The 16,913-nt window shown below is 42.5% G+C and overlaps 2 protein-coding genes across 2 annotated transcripts; one reads left to right on the forward strand and one right to left on the reverse strand.

Annotated features, from left to right (window-relative positions):
• Nucleotides 1–7,831: 7,831 nt before the first annotated feature.
• Nucleotides 7,832–10,401, reverse strand: LOC121594356 (BTB/POZ domain-containing protein 9-like). The gene is made up of 2 exons (XM_041917529.1): nucleotides 9,498–10,401; nucleotides 7,832–9,434 (listed from the first exon to the last, which is right to left on the reverse strand). The coding sequence occupies exons 1-2, from the start codon at nucleotides 10,282–10,284 to the stop codon at nucleotides 9,064–9,066; spliced, it is 1,158 nt and encodes a 385-aa protein (XP_041773463.1). The 5' UTR covers nucleotides 10,285–10,401; the 3' UTR covers nucleotides 7,832–9,063.
• Nucleotides 10,402–12,043: 1,642 nt separating this feature from the next.
• LOC121593965 (BTB/POZ domain-containing protein 9-like) lies at nucleotides 12,044–13,047 on the forward strand. Its single transcript, XM_041916773.1, has 2 exons — nucleotides 12,044–12,926; nucleotides 12,986–13,047. Exon 1 carries the CDS (start codon nucleotides 12,139–12,141, stop codon nucleotides 12,640–12,642), a length of 504 nt encoding a protein of 167 aa, XP_041772707.1. The 5' UTR covers nucleotides 12,044–12,138; the 3' UTR covers nucleotides 12,643–12,926; nucleotides 12,986–13,047.
• The last annotated feature ends 3,866 nt before the right edge of the window (nucleotides 13,048–16,913 follow it).

Below are 16,913 nucleotides of genomic sequence, written 5' to 3' on the forward strand. Positions count from 1 at the left end.
TGCAGCTGCTCCTGCCGCTGTTGCAGTTGAAGGACACGCTGCTGCTTGTCGCTTATGTGATGCTAAACGATTCACACGGCTGTGGCCGTTCTAAGTGATTTCTAAAACCTACACAAAACGCATGAGAGAGGGGGGGGGGAGGAAAGATGCTTAGAAACAGGGCAAAACAGGGAGGACACAGAACGGAAAACTGGCTCCGAATGGCAGACGGACAAAAAACCGACAAATTAGCTTTTTTGGTACGGGCACGATCGTCTCTGTTCATGCGTTTAGAAGGGTAAAGTTTGAAAAAGGTTGAATTTGAGAAAAAAATTCTTTCTCAAATATACCAACAAAATATTGTATGAAAGAAATGAAAAAAGGTAAAAATAATTACTCATCCTTTCCAATTGTTAAGTATTTCAAAATGCATTCAAAAGACTCTACAGCAAGCCACGAACCTCCCCAAACGAGCAATCGCTCAAAATCGGCGCCATGGTCAGGTTGTCTTCTTCTGCCGACAAATCCATTCTTACTGTTCACCGTGCCACCCGCCCCATCAACTATCCGTCAATCCGACGAACCATCGATTTAATTACGGCTCACTAACGCTGCCGCCACGATAACACCCCAACCTACTGACGCCACCAATTCTATCGACGGCATAACAACGAACCAACGAACAGCAACTAGCATGATGGATCATCCTGCTAGAACTTCCCCCACGTCTATAATCAAACACCGCGCGCCGGTAGATGCTTTCTCACGCAAATGCGTCACTCACGTCGCGAGACGCAAAGGTTGGCATGGTGGCCACGCGTGCACCACTCTCATCCTCGTATCGATCCCTTGTCGGCTTGTCTTTAGCTGGCTGACGCTAAACCTCCGCCCTTAAGAGCCGCATCGTTGCGGCCGTTTCTTAGACACACGTGCTCCGTCTACCGCCACCGTCGGTCTTTATGCGGTGATCGTGCGCGTGTGAGTGCGCGCGCGCTCTCTAGCGCACGTTCCGTTTGCCGAAGGCGGGAAATGGTCGAAAATCGTGACTGATAAATTCAATCAGCGGCTGTAATCGCGTCGAGCGACTTGCCGGGTGCCCCTGGTGTGCTCGCATTTATTAATAGATGGAATAGCGGAAGGGGGGAAATAGTGCCAAAGGAGAAAGAGAAAGATAGCTTCGAGCTATGTGTCGGAGAGCTTTGCACTTTGGGAGGAACTATCGATATAAATGAAATCCTTTTTTAAATTAAAAACATAAAAGTGTAGAACAAGAAGGACATTAGCATGGAATAGTATTGCTTTTATAAGTAAAAAAAATAATATAACTATAAGAAAACAAAAACTTTATTTTTTCACCAAAGAGCGGAATGTTTAGTCGATTACGTGAAGGCCACGACATTCACCTTCCTCCCAATCATCTTCAGCTATCCGGTTGTGGAGCGAGTGAAGAGCTTAACCCAGCCAAGTAAAACATAATAATCAGTTGATGGTTATCAACAAATGATTTATAGGCGTCGGATTGCCACTGGTAGGAAGATTGATGGGGCTGGTTGGTTGCAGCAAGTGGGTGGGTGCTGCTTCTACACCATATCCTCCTTTCCATTTTCATACTCGTCGCAGTGAAAAAGGTGTACACGTGCGGCATGCCCGTCTCGGAAAGCGTAGTCGAAAGTATAGAGAAAAATCTATTTTCTATCGCTCGAGGGCCGTAATTATGTGCCACTTTAGGGTGGTAGTGTGGCGTGAGATGGAGCTTTTGGGCGTTCTGTGCGTGTTGTTTCGCCTGAAGAGCGGGTGAATCGTTCGCCTAGGGGTGGGACACAAATAATCCCACATTAGGCAGGCGCTTAAGATGCATGTGGTTGTTTCACTTAGAGGAGATACAAACGGAATACCTGTTTTAAATTAAGAATGAAGCTATTTATTAAATTAATTTATTTTTATGAAAAAAGACACAATAATCATTGTTTTTTTTTACAAATAAAATCAACCATGAGAAGAACGTCTTTCTTTTATCTACGTCCAAATAATTCCGGAATATTCTGACCGTTTCTGCTCCCATTTTACCGCAAAACAAACACGCTCGCACTGCACAACGGTAAGATAAATTTATTTTAATTCGAATAATTCGTAAGCAACTGCCAATCGGCTAATGAACACCCCGGGAATCATCGGTCCGTAAACGGATGCGCGGCTGGCATCATATCTCCAACACCTCCGGGAAGACGGACCTCGACCGAAGAATGCGCAATCGAATGGTTTCATTATTGATAATATTTGACGCACCGGCCACACTACGGTGTGATTTCATAAATCCACTATCTTACGATTTGCATCGATGCGAACCCCCCCGCGTTGATGCCGTTCTTGCCAAAGTTCTTGGCAATCGTTGGGGCTCTAAAATTATTTTACGACTCTACGCGCAAAGCGCACCCGGGGCGTCTGCATTTGCTTACTGATAAGCATCGTTACATATTTATTTGGGGAGTGTTAATTAAAAAATTACGTACCAAATGTGCGGCTGGACGATTGCGGTGATTTCAAGCAGTGAAGCTTTCGTCCCATTCGTCATTGAACCGAGCGGGTCCGCTTTAACTTTTTGATTTCCTAATATTTTCTTCTTTTCTGATTGTCAGATAACAATTACGGAGAAGCACAAGGCACCGAAGGCGTCGCTTGGAAAAAAAACAAGCAGGAAACACCGTAAGATAAATAAACATACCGAAAAGTGTAGCCGCCCGTTGGGAGCCGATTAAAGGTCACAATAAAACCCACACGCATCACCATCAACCCCATCAGCACACAATAGAAAACGAACCCAAAACAACAACGAGAACGACAACAACAAAAACCGGTCAAGACGGTTCCGAGTGCAGCTGCACATTCTTGGTTTTATTGTGTGTTCGCTTTTATGGTCCCAACGCGTCCTGTTGCATTCCCGGTGTTGCATCCTTCCCGTCCCTGCCGCGATGTACCCGGCGTGGTTGCACGATCATTCGCGCGCAGAGGAGCTGCTCGGTAGATTTTGTGACTCAGAATGGCGCCGATCGGCCAAAGGTCAATCTTTACCATTTTCCTTGATGCGCCGGATGAAAAAGGTGTGATAAAGGTTCTGGATTTTAAGGGTTTTGGAGGTGCTTTCGGTTCACATGGTGATTCATCAGTGTTACTGGGATGATGAGTCATCATTTGCAATAATTGCAGCAATAAGATATTTGAAATTTTAGGGACAGTTGGAGCCAAAGGCGGGTCATTTCTTCTTAAACATATACATATGACAAGAAAACCTAAAGACAGAGTTTTAAGAAAATTCTATTTACTTTATATTTTATCCTAGAAATGAGTGAGGCTGACCGAAAAGCATTTAATTATTTTTTCAGACGATATTTATCAAGAGTTGGCTTGTTATAACATTTTTGTGAAGCATTGTTCATCAAAATACACACACAACATGCATTATATTTGACGTTTATTGTGATTATTTAAATTTATTTTATATATTGTTTATTCTAGCGTGAAATGACAAAATAATAAAAAAAATCAGTGTAACAAACTATAGCACAAAACAGCAGAATATCCTAACGTTTATTATCTTTTTATTCGTATTTTTATTAATGCCTTTTGAGATATCATCAAAAGACAATAATTAACGTTCAATTTTACTCGATCGCCAAATGGACTTTTAACATTTAGAAAACCACGAGCTGCTTTGCATATTTATGGGAATATAATATTGAACTATGGTCAGCAATGATACAGAATTTTATTCCAACCAGACCTAAGAACTGTCCATGAAAGATGAATCCCCGTAGATTACTTCCATCACCAACCTTTGCACTTCATACCACTGTGCACCGACTGATCTGTTCCGTTTAAAGCTTACACTGTTGCAAACGGGCTCTATAAGCTTTAATATGTCGCCTCCCCCCTTACATGGCAAAAACCAATTCACTTCGATGTGCACAAGGCTACCCTTCCAGACATCCAGACGAAACCGTGCAAAAGTGGAGACCGCCATCATATCGCCAACGCCGTCGTGCAGCAACAAAAGCCGGCCGCACACGCATTTGTCTCCGCAAACTTGCCGCCATAACGATGCCCCCAGACAATCACACTAACGATGGCTGCCGCTCTGTTGGCATCACCTCCCGCGCCCCCACAGTAATCGCAGGTCACAAAAGATCGCGTAAGGAAAGTGTGAGGAAATTGATTTGCATGCTAGTAAAAATTTAATACGGATCAATAACGGACTGCCATTTTTTGTTTTTGTTTTTCTCGTTGTACATTATCCCATGCCACTCGCGCCACTGTGTGAACTGAAACGGGGTAGGGGCAATAAAAGTGAGACTCATTGGTGTGCAATGACGACGATGACCACAGGACGCAGTAAAGCGAATGCCCGACACTCGCCTGTGCCCAAGCCGGTTCGGCATGGACTGTGCGCCATAAGCCGTCTGTAGTCTACGAGGTGTTGCACACGTACAAAACGACCGATTTGGTATTAAAGCCGTGTTTTGCACACAATTCATCGCTAGCTTCCGTACAGTATCGCTTTTGGGTGATGGTGGCGCGGCCTGCTCCGTCCCATTTCGAACGTAAACGATCGGTGACACATAGCAACGTGCCGTACTGTTTCCCTGGCATGTGCTCTTTGACGGGGGTTTTATATTAAATTCCACTCATAAGGTAAACCGGTGAGGAAGTTAATGCTAAGGTATGATACGAGACGTCATTAAAAGCACTCCTTCCAGGTTGAGACCCGTTCCAGCGCGATGATCTTGGGTAACAAGTTTCTGGCGTCCCTCTATCACGCCTGTACAGCTAGAAGAAAACCTTTAGCGTATTGATCAAGCACTATATTTTAAAACAAATATTTAAAAAGCAACGAATATGAAACCCAATGATTAGTTGAATCAAGATCCTCCCAGCCTTCACCAACCTAGCCCTCAAATGTTTTCCAGCCGCACTGTCCTCTACCTGTTTAGCTGCTTCAAATTAAAGCAGCACAACAATGGGATTGAATTCAGACCTTCCTAAACGCTCCCAAAAGGACATCCCATCTCGGCGGCGACATCCATTATTAAGCTCATCAAACCATCGCCATAATGCCCCACGATGTTTATCTTCGCGCAGCACTTCTTCCCCTTCAATCAACGAATCTGTCCGTTCTGTATCCTCCCCTGCCGTGCATTCGAGCGAAACTGGTGTCCCTTTTTTATCTTCACTGGTGCCTTGTTTATCCTTATATTCCCACCCGGGGGGCCCAACTCTACTCCCTTAGCAGACACCTTCACGCCGCAAACAATGGCTCGAATTGGTGGCAAGGATCCGCGCCTAGCTGCAACCCCCTTTTACCACACATCAAACAAATGAAGGCACTTCTCTGCTGTTTTGTCTGTGTTTGGGCAACGGGTGAAACATAATACAGCACACCACGTTTGTGGGCTGCTGGAAGCGGCAAGCAAATAGCAACCGAACCGAACAAACAAAAGCGGGTAAAAGCAGGCAGGCAACGGATCGGAACGTGGAACGTGCTAGACATGGGCAAAATGAAATGAACTGAATGATTCATTCCAATCTTTACACTGAGTGAACGAGTACCGCACTGCCAGATAAATGGAAATGATTCTTCCGCACGCTAGCGGTGCGGTATTGATTATCCGTGCGGACGCTCTCCCTATCGACTATGAAAGTGTGCGATACATCTCCGCACGCTAGCGGTGCGGTATTGATTCTCCGTGCGGACGCTCTCCCTGTCGACTATGAAAGTGTGCGATACATCTCCGCACGCTAGCGGTGCGGTATTGATTCTTCGTGTGGACGTTCTCCGCGCCGACTATGAATGTGTGCGATACATCTCCGCACGCTAGCGGTGCGGTAATGATTCTTTGTGCGGACGTTCTCCGCGCCGACTATGAATGTGTGCGATACATCTCCGCACGCTAGCGGTGCGGTATTGGTTCTCCGTGCGGAAACTCTCCATACCGATCATGAAAGTGTGCAACAAACCACCGTACGCGGTGCGGAGTTCATTCTCCTACTCAGAAAATCAGCATGCTTTTTCGATCTGATAGTGTGTTAACTAGAACGAGAAAGCTTCTGTTATCCATGTCTTCTTTCCCGTTCCGCAAAATAGCAATACACTCTCGCTCTATGTAGTTTTTTTTCACCAGACCGAAACTGCAGGTAATTTTCCATATGTTTGAAGCACCCGATGTCGGCTCTGAATTTATGAAGAAGATTCTCCTCATGGACTATAGTTAACCACAGTTTATTAAACTGTACGATTAATTGAATGAGTGTTATGAATCCGTTGTTTTGAACGGCGATAAAGTTACATTTTTATAAAAAATACTTTAAACGAGTAGAACACAAAATGAATAATGATATAAGGAAATAAAACAAATCGTGATAAATTTAAAGTTTACATGAGCATTAAAACAACTTTGATTTCCTTTTTCTATGTTTGTAAATGTAACTTTATAAAAATAAAAAAATAAAATCGTTTGGATATTTTTGCAGCATATAATCGATATTTAAAAACGTACCGCACCTCAGGCGTGCGAAAGAATCACCGCACGCGTTCAGTTCATTCCACTGAGCGAACTGGACCACACCTGATCTTTAAAAAGAATCATTTTTCCCATGACTAGAACGTGCACGGCGAGTGAGGTTTCGGAAAATTAACGCCATCGCCAAGTAGGAACGAAGCGCCCGACCGTCCCGAGGGTTGGATGAAATGGGCTCGAGCAACGATCGACCGAGATCTACGGGTCAGATCGACTGTGTACACGGCAACTCACTCGTGGGCACGGGGGGTGGCGCAAGGAAAGCACGGCAGCACGGGTAATGCTGCAGGAGAAGCCCGGGCCAATCCCCGGCCGACCCAGCGGTACCCACAGCCACTGCGAAAGCGAACGCACCGATCACGATCCGGACCCCATGCCGTGCGCTGCAGCCTCCACAGGCTGCGAGAGCGTCGTCAAACGCCCCCGGTGAGACGGCCCGAATAACAAGAAGGAGATGAAGAACAACGAAACAAAAAAACAACAACAAATTCATGTGTCGCGTGGCGTGGGAACGGAAAACATGGCCTCGCGTGCATCCCAACCTTGGAACGAAACGAACGCAGCGTGCGCCTCGATCCTGCACGGCGTAGCCCGATCGCGCCAGGCCAGCACGCGTGCACCTACGGCGACCGGTGGCTGCGGTTGGCCGAATGCTACCAACACCATGCTCTCGATGGATCCCAAGGGGGGGGGGGGGGGTGTCATAATTTAAATAACAGCCCAACCCCGCTCGTCGATCACGGAATGACGGAAAGGGTCCTCTTTGTTCCATCCCCTCGAGACGGACGGTCTATCTTCCTTTTAAAAAACACACATTACAGCGTCCCTGTTGCCGTTTATGGTCGACCGATGGTCCCAGCATCCCAACCACTCTCTTTGCTCCGGGGGCCGTTGCTGCTGCTGCTACTGCTGTAAATCTCTTATTTATTTATTCGATTTATTTAGTGCTGGGCCGATTACAAACCAACGCAAACGCACACCGCGGGTCCAAAAAAGGCAAGCGCGAGGCTCCCTTCGTGCGATCGTTGTTCACTTGCTTCGCTTTTGGCGCGGTGAAGCAGTGATCCTTTTCGGCGAGTGGTAACGTTGGTGAACTGGGGAGGATGATGTGCATGTAACACCGATTACAAGCGCAATCGCCTTCATTCAGTGCTGATCGGTTCAGTATCTGTGCAGCGGAATCTGCTTCCCGAACAGGAGAATGCTGTCGTTTTTGAGACCATCAACCATGTTGCGGGACGGAATAGCTACTAGTCGTTCTTCACACTCTGCTCTGAATTCAAACTATTTTGTTTTATTAATGAAAGCGATGATCTGGAAACTTTGCCTACAACAAGTAACTGGTGGCTAGTAGATTGATAATAGTTACAAGTAATTTTTTTATAAAAGTGCCGATCTGATCTGATGATCTGATTGGGTAACAATTTTACACGGTAACGGTAACAATTAGGTTCCCATTGTAGGCTTCAGTCACATAGACATCATTGGTCTGCGGCTATCGTATGACATCAGCGTATGCCAGGTTTTGGATTAACTCGAACTAAATGCATTAAGTGACCTGATGGAAGACAGACGAGCCCCCCAAATGCTTAGTGTATACAAACGCTTACAAACCATGCACAACTATCTTCTTCTGGCACACGTTGAAAGATGAGTCTCGATAGCCATTTTAATGACGTCACGTGTATGCACTTCAGGATCCAAAATTATGCGAACGGATCGATAGGTGGCGAAACTACATGAAAACTATAATAAATGATCCTCAATTTATTGCAGTAATTTAAAACAACTTCACAACACATTGGATATCTATACTTAGCCGTTCCATAGTTCGACAGCGCGACACATTGAACAACACCGCTTTATCAATAAACAACAATTATCAGTGCGTTAGTTTGCCGTTAGAGCGCTGGTTTGCTGGTCAAGTTGTTGAGACATTTAAATGATGGGCCTTGTTTTTTCGAATGCTGTGTAACATTCTTCAATAGTCCATGCTTCAATAACCAGTCCATGAATAATAAGTTGTAGTATTTCCACATTTTAAAACATTGATTTTCAATTGCTAGCCGAAGGGCCAAAAAATGCTGTCCATATTTTAAAGGAATAGGAGTAGATCCGTACAACATTTATCATTGTTGCTTGCATTTATGCTGATTATGAAAAGACATTCTAAATTTTGTTTAAAAGATATTTCATGTTTACGTTAGTTCATAGAATGTGATGTGATTGTGATGTTTCAAACACTATTACTCACTGCAGAAACCCCGTGTTCTCAATCAAAATTCTATCAAAATGTTAGCAGGAACCATTATTTTTTCTCGCATTTCATCACACATGACCAGTTTTTGCAAAGTTATTGTTTGCCAGATGAGCGGATGGGTTAGCCAAAGGCCGTCTAAAACACGTGTCATTTTAAAAGGTGTTAATTGTGGAAAGTACGCTGAACCTATTTTTCATTAGCATCTTTAACTATCAGAACTGTCTACTAAAATAATGGCGGTCTACTCTTTACCACTTAGTGCTTTTTTTCACCGGTCGGGCAGGTACATTTGAGTTTTTGGCACATGGCTTTAATAACGCTAATTTCATACGTTTCTTGCACTTGCGAAATACGAATGTAACGAGCAACACCAGCCGGAAAATGCGTTACGGTCACATTACCAGTGGATGCTGTACATGTAACACCTTTACTCCAACGCTGGTTATCGACCGAAACTTCTACGACGTATGTCCGATCAATTGACTTATACCAACCATTTGACTTTTCCACTCGAATACAGTTGACCATGATATGTTTACCCAAATCGATTTCACCATTCAGGCTCAACATATTTGAAAATGTTGGGGACCACTTAATCTTATCATTGGCTATAGTCAGCTCCGCCACTGTAAATATAAATGATTAGTAAACAACTTTAGGTAAACTACTATGTCACCTTGTATGCTTACAGGATGTAGCACGATGAGGCAATTCCGATGACTTCTCTTTCTCAGCAATTATATCCAACAGACGATTCGGATCCAGGACATTTGCACTCCACACCACATTCAAAAGGTCATGCTGAGACATCAGCGTAAACCGTACCTGATTATAAAGCTTCTCAGCTATATCTGATTTTGCTTCATTGAATCGGCACCAATCATGAACAGCTTTGAAGATTTCGACTTCATCAGCGTAAAAAGTCGTCCGCTTTAATAAACCGAACAGGGCCTCATAGGATATGCTACGGAACATATCCGACTTCAAGACACTGCTCGCATTCTCGTCCATAAACGTGTAGCATGCAGTGGATAAGCTGTTAAGGTCTAATAAACAAGCAGTTCTTGATATATAGCACACATTGTCCATGCAAATAACTTTGCAAAGGTAATCCGAAATAGCCGTCTGCAGGTCGATAAACCCATACTGATGAGCTAATTCAAGTATATCTAGAATGTCGGTGTTCTTCATCTGCTTTAACGGCAAACGGCCGGTGTAGATATATTTCATCAAAAACTTGAATGCTTCTACCGGAACATCGAGTGCAATTTCGTTCTGCTTAGACTCCTTCAGTCCACCATATAAAAGTGCCCGGAAATATTCGCTCCTTGCCGCTAGGATGTTCCGATGCGCTGGTAGATGCTCGCCCTTCACGATAAAGGTGACGTCCGCATTGTCAGCATTCATGCACATCTGTGCCAGATGGGTTAGCAACACTGCTGTTTGATCTATTTCACTGATGGATGAGTTATCCATTTTTCTGTAATTTCCTGCACTTAAACTACAAATTCACCACGGAAAGTAAGGTCGTTCATACAATTTTGAACAATGAAATTTACAATATAAGCACGCGTCAATCTGTACCACACAAGAGACAGAGTTGGACTGAGTCTGGTTGTAACATTTGCAATTGCACAATAAAGAAAGCGATTGGGAGATAACGATATCAAAATGCGTTGCGAACTGAACTCAGTTTGGTGCACCAATACATTCACATCAAGCTTTAGCTCTTGAGTGGACTTGTGGTCTACTTAACATGGACTATTACGTTGGTTGATGACTAGTTGTGTACAACTCTTATCTTTCTTAGTCATACCGCAATCGCATAGCATATCTTAGCGCTTTACGACAAAGAGGCTTGATACACCAATTCAGTAGAAGCTGTCGGCTGAGCGCGCAGTCCGTTGCTAAAAATGTTGCGTCTAAATATTGTGTTAATGTAATTGTTTATATTGTGTAACTAATTGTGTAGCATAGAACAAACTTTGCGGACACAACACCACAATAGATTTATTATGAGGATTTGAAGAGTTTAAAGAGTTTAAGAAAGTAAACCCATTCAGGGTTTTGGCCGAGTCTCGCTCGTCTCGTGACGTTCTTCATCACTTGTAGCTGTGAAACAGCTGTTCGACGACTTACAAACGCTTAGGATATGGTTGATGTTATTGTCTGCACTGAAACTGAAATTCTAAGAAACAATTTTATTCAAAACATGATAACTGCAGACGTAATGCGATAAACTTACTAAAATCGCAACGCTACTGAAATCCACAAGTCACAAGAAAAAAACCCCAATAATTATCACTTAAACACTCTGGACGCTGGCATTGGCGACGAATAATTGGGTGAATGTGAATTGTTGATCTCAATTTCCTCAAGCGTCAAATACACTAAGTGACTCATGAACGGGATCTAAACGGCTCAAGCTCTCAAGCTAAAAATAATCCTAAAAGACTCCGTTTAGCAGACGGCGCAGCTTACGATTGCGTTTCTATGGATATTGAAATTTTCCAGTAATTTTAGCTTAATCTGTGATGTTTGGTTAATGCAATTTAATTTATCAACAAGAGCAACAATCTCAAGACCATTCTAGGAATCGCATCCATATCGTTTTAAAAGGAAACGGCCGGATAATGAAGAAACATAAAATACAGGGTTTATCTACCCAATCCGGCATCGTCAAAGCGGCCGCCGTAAATACTTTTTCGGGCGATGCAAACCCTTAGTTTAACTTAGTAGGTATTATGTTAAAATGTTGTTGTATTTTTTTTAAATATAAAACCAAATTGCATTGTACGGGCTTGAATTAAAAATCTTAAATATTCAATTTGAATCAGTTTTATTTGTAGTTGAACTTAAAAATACTTAATTTTCTTACTGATCAGTTAAACTACTCGCAAAAAAGTATTTTTTTACAATTAAGGGCAAGAAAATATAAAGTAGGTCGCATTTATTCTGCACTATGCCCGATTCATACTTCACAAGTCCCAAATAGAAATGAAAGTGCCCAATTGAGGGTTTAAGTCGCCCGAAAAAGTATTTACAGCGACCGATAACGCTTTGACCACGCCCGATTGGCTAGGTAAACCCTGTAGGTACGCAACTAGCACTAAGCAAACGCAGTTTTCGTAGATTTTTGATATCGTTATCTCCCAATCGCTGTGTTCGTTGTGCCATTGCAAAAGTTATAACAAGAGTCAGTTCAAAACTGAAATTAGTTTAGTATAGATTCGCACGTGCTTATACTGTAAATTTCCGTGTTGAAAATTGTATGAACGACCTTACTTTCCGTGGTGCATTTGTATTTTAAGTGCAGGAAATTACAGAAAAATGGATAACTCATCCATCAGTGAAATAGATCGAACAGCAGTGTTGGTATCCCAACTTGCACAGATGTGCATGAATGCTGACAATGCGGACGTCACCTTTATCGTGAAGGCCGAGCATCTACCAGCACATCGGATCATACTGGCGACCAGGAGTGAATACTTCCGGGCAATGTTATACGGTGCACTGAAGGAGTCAAAGCAGAACGAAATTGCACTCGATGTTCCGGTAGAAGCATTCAAGTTTTTGATTAAATATATCTACACCGGCCGTTTGTCGCTAAAGCAGATGAAGAACACCGACATTCTAGATATACTTGAGTTAGCTCATCAGTATCTGTTTGTCAAGTTGCAGAAGGCTATAACGGAATACCTTTGCAAAGTTATTTGCATGGACAATGTGTGCGTTATTTTAGAAACGGCCCATTTACTAGACCTTACCAAATTATCTTCTACGTGCTACACATTTATGGACAAAGAATGCTTGCCGCGTCATGCAGTCGGATAAGTTCCGTAGCATATCCAATGAGGCCCTGTTCGGTTTATTAAAGCGGACGACTTTTTTCGCTGATGAAGTCGAAATCTTCAAAGCAGTTCATCATTGGTGCCGATTCAATGAAGCAAAATCAGATAAAGCTGAGAAGCTCTATAATCAGGTACGGTTTATGCTGATGTCTCAGCATGACCTGTTGAATGTGGTGCGGAGTGCAAATGTCCTGGATCTGAATCGTCTGTTGAATATAATTGCTGAGAAAGAAAAGCCATCGGAATTGCCTCATCGAGCTTCATCCTGTAAGCATACAATATGCTACAGTACTTTACCTGAACTGACTCATCATTTATATCTGCAGTGCTAGGGATGACTCTACTCAACGATATGATTAAGTGTTACTTCTCAGCTGCAAAATCATGGAACTGGATTGGTGTAATCGATTTGGATAAACATTTCATGGTCAACTGTATTCGAGTGGAAAAGTCAAATAAATTGTATTCTAAGTATGATATAGAAGTTTCACACGATCAACAGTGTTGGACCCAAGTTGCCCCACGTACATGATCCTTTAATTTTTCGACCGTAGCCCATTTCCGAAACAGGCTTGTTCGTTTCATTCGTATTTCTTTAGTCAGGGAAACAGAGGACATTGCATCCATTAAAGTAATGTACAGTAAATAACATCACAACGAGGGGTGGCCCCATGGAACACACGTCAACTCACACGGCTTAACAACATATCTACGTGTGTTTCAAGAAAACAATCAAATAAAGAGATCCCTGCAAGTAAAGTCAAATTAGATGAAGAAGAGTTAAAAATTACTAATTATTTATCGTTATTTAGATATTTATTCATTGAAACTGAATGGGTCATGTTGGGTTGTTACCAAAAACATACTAAACTTTGGATGTGTAGGGCCAACTCAACTCACGCAAACTATCTCTTACATCCGAAACACCATGTTTGGTTTACTCCGTCACACGGTCACCACCGGGTTGGCGCCACCGGATACCGTAAAACACGCTTCCACAAGAACTCACTCCTTTAATTTCGTTAATGAATTCCTAACACCATTTTAATGATCAAACCTCGCTGCGTACCACGCGATCGCTACCTGATCCTCCCTTTGCGTACAACATGTACAACCTCTTGTGTAGTAAAGAAATTCAATTAAACCCATTTTACATGGTATTGATTGTGGAGGGATGTTACCACAAGCTTCTTTTTCCGTTTCATTCATTCGTTTTGTTTTATGTTCCCAAGGCGTTTGGCAACTTTAGACTGAGTAAGCGGGTGTGTGCATGCGTGTTAAGAAGCAGCACCCATCCTGCTGTTCCTTCGCCCTTACGCGTTTCTTAGAACGGATACGGGCAGGAACCACTTTCAGTTGGACGTGGTGCGTCCGGCGCCGAAACCGGATGGTCATAAAGTGAGCAATGGGCCGACACAACTACCGAAAATCGTAACACGCGCACCGTAAATGTCTATTTCCCGGCGTCTGCAGTTTTTATCGCTTTTCTCCTTAAAACTACACAAAAAGTCACATCCCAAAACTACGCTTAACATGCCGGGCCAGAAGTTTTTTTTATAGTCCGCTGGCCGTTTGAAAACGCGTTCGCGTTAGAGAGATTTTATTGTACGCGGTTGTATGCTGTATGAAAATCAATTACAACGAAAGAGAGCGAAACTCCGACACACCGGGATCGCACCCCGGGCTGGTCCTTGGCTTTGGTGGAAGGATTCGTGGAACCATTAATGTTGGGGACTGATTGAAAGAATGTATGATTTTGAAGGGAAAAGAAACCGTCCCAAAACCCTTCACCCAATGCTCCATATTGGTGGAAGCAAAGACAAGTTTAGGCAGGGAGAAAAAATGTCTCCAACAACCTGCTTTGCAATTCAATGGCCCGAAAAGGGTCTCCCGGTCGCATGATGAATCGCTTAATCAGCCCCGAACCAACCAAACAGTCAACCACGGTTTCGCTGACGCTTAACTAATGACGCGTCTCGGCGGCAAACGCGACAGAAGTTGGTGAAGCTGGATCGATTTATTTATGACACTTTTTGCTACTGAACCAGCCGCCCAGGCGCGACGATCGGTTCGAGCAGTCGATGGAGATGGGTTTTCTGTGGTAGAAACCTGCACCAAAGCTGCGCGGTACCCTCGATCGAACGACAAGCTTCCGGTTTGCATTGCGGCCAAACTCTAAAGTCAACGATTTATATTCTTCCCAAGTCTGGCGCGCTGCCATGCTGCCCAGGAAGCCGTGGGAAAATCCGTCATAAACGAGATGGGATTATAAATTTGGAAGCTCGGATGCGCTTCCCTGCACATCGTCGCATGGTGAAAAGATTGGTGCACTGAAATGGTGAATTATTGGGGCAAGGTGTACACCATTTTCCATTTATTCGATATGATTTGAATATTTATGTTAGCTTTTTTTATGTAGCGCATTCTATTGATGTTTGAAATTAAAGAAAGTAACAGAGAGTTTGACGGTTGTTTAGACTTAAGTTTTATTATGCATTATCGATTTATTAAAAAGTAGAGTACTGATCGCAAAAGTGCGACCAATTCGAACCAAACAATCATGATCCGGGATGTACCGTTGTACCTTCTTTCTCGGTATTTTTTTTTGGAGTTTCTTCCCCGGATTATTTCGTTTCGTTTTTATTCGTTTTGTTTTTGTTCACTTAATAAAAACATATTTTTAATTTAAACTGAATCGATAAATTAATATTGCCTAAATAAATCAAATCTAACGATAAAAAAAAAACAAAAAAAAATGGTGTTAGGTGTTATCCAGCGCTACAACCGCTTTGCGGTCTTGGCCTGCCTCAGGAGTGTCCGAAACCGTTCACGGTCTCGCGCCTTACTCTGTCAGTCCGTTAAATATAAATCAAATCTTCTCTTGGTCAAAGCTAAATCAATATCCATGAAAAATATTACGAAAGGTTAGAATCCGGTTAAAAGTTTTTGTATGCAGACAATCCAATGACGTTTGAGTGTTTAATATGTTCAAGAAACCGGAGAAATCCAATTTTTTTTAAATATACAATACATTTGCTTCACATTCTCAGCTTGGAAATCATTTATGCAATAAACCAATACAATAAGCTGTGGAAAACATTGTTTTTGCTATTTTGTTTGAATTGATAATAAAACACAAAATAAAATAAATGTTCCCCATCTACTGGGAACACTCATATACATACTTGGCATAAAAAAAAACTAAATTTGAAAGAAGAACTTTTTGCAGCTAACATACTTAAGGATATTTTCAGCGATTATAAAATGGAATTTTCATACAGGAAAATATTAAGAACTAAATAAATAAATAAACATAAATTACATCTTCTCATATCTTTTTATTTTATTTTTAAAATTCAAAAGAAGCATAGGCATGCAACAACATTGCTAAATTAAAAAAAAAAGCATAATTTGCATTTTGTCATAATACACCAATAATGCACTTCAACGGATGAAATATTCTTAATATTTTATACTTCGATTGATAAAATCCAACATACCGATGAAGACCGTTTTTACCTGATTTGGTTCATGATTGATCAGATTGATTGATGATAGTAAAAATATTAATTCTTCATAAAGCCATTCATACTACCCTTAGCTAAATCCTGAGATCGAAGATAGAAAAAGCTCCAAATAACCGTCTACATTCGGTTGTCATTTCATATCTGATTCTTCCCTTGCATTGCCATTACAATGACACACTTCGAAAAACACCTTAACTTTAATGACTGCAGGTGTTTATACCATAACCACTAGCTTCCTTTCCGTGGCTGCTACATCTACCAATTAGTAGTGGTTGCTGAAGTCCTTTGAAAACACTGCGCAGAAAAGACCATCCCCATTTTTTCTGTGTGTTTACAACCTCGGCATTCGATGTGAGTGCTCAGCTAAGAATGAAGCAATTTCCACTTTCTAAGATATTGCTCATTACCGATGGCTTCTCGCTACCGGACCCTATCTGCCACTCGTGTGCGAGCAATTTGCCCTCTAACGACGCTCCAGCCAAAGGTTGGCAAATCTTTGACGCCGGAGGCGTTATATACCCAAAGGAACAAAGCATTGGCAGTCGTACTTGCCTTTCCAACAAAAAAAAACGTCCCCACGTCAAACCATGAAACAAATCCCAACTAATTAGACAACCTACCAACTGGACGCGAGAGTGCATTCCTCCACGAACCTTCCCCTTTACAGGGCAATTGCAAAAATCAACAATTCGGCAACGCGCTCCCGCCAAGGGCCGGCTCGAAGGCA

The sequence above is a fragment of the Anopheles merus genome, chromosome 2L (assembly GCF_017562075.2).
Source record: "Anopheles merus strain MAF chromosome 2L, AmerM5.1, whole genome shotgun sequence".
Classification (NCBI taxonomy): Eukaryota; Metazoa; Arthropoda; class Insecta; order Diptera; family Culicidae; genus Anopheles; species Anopheles merus.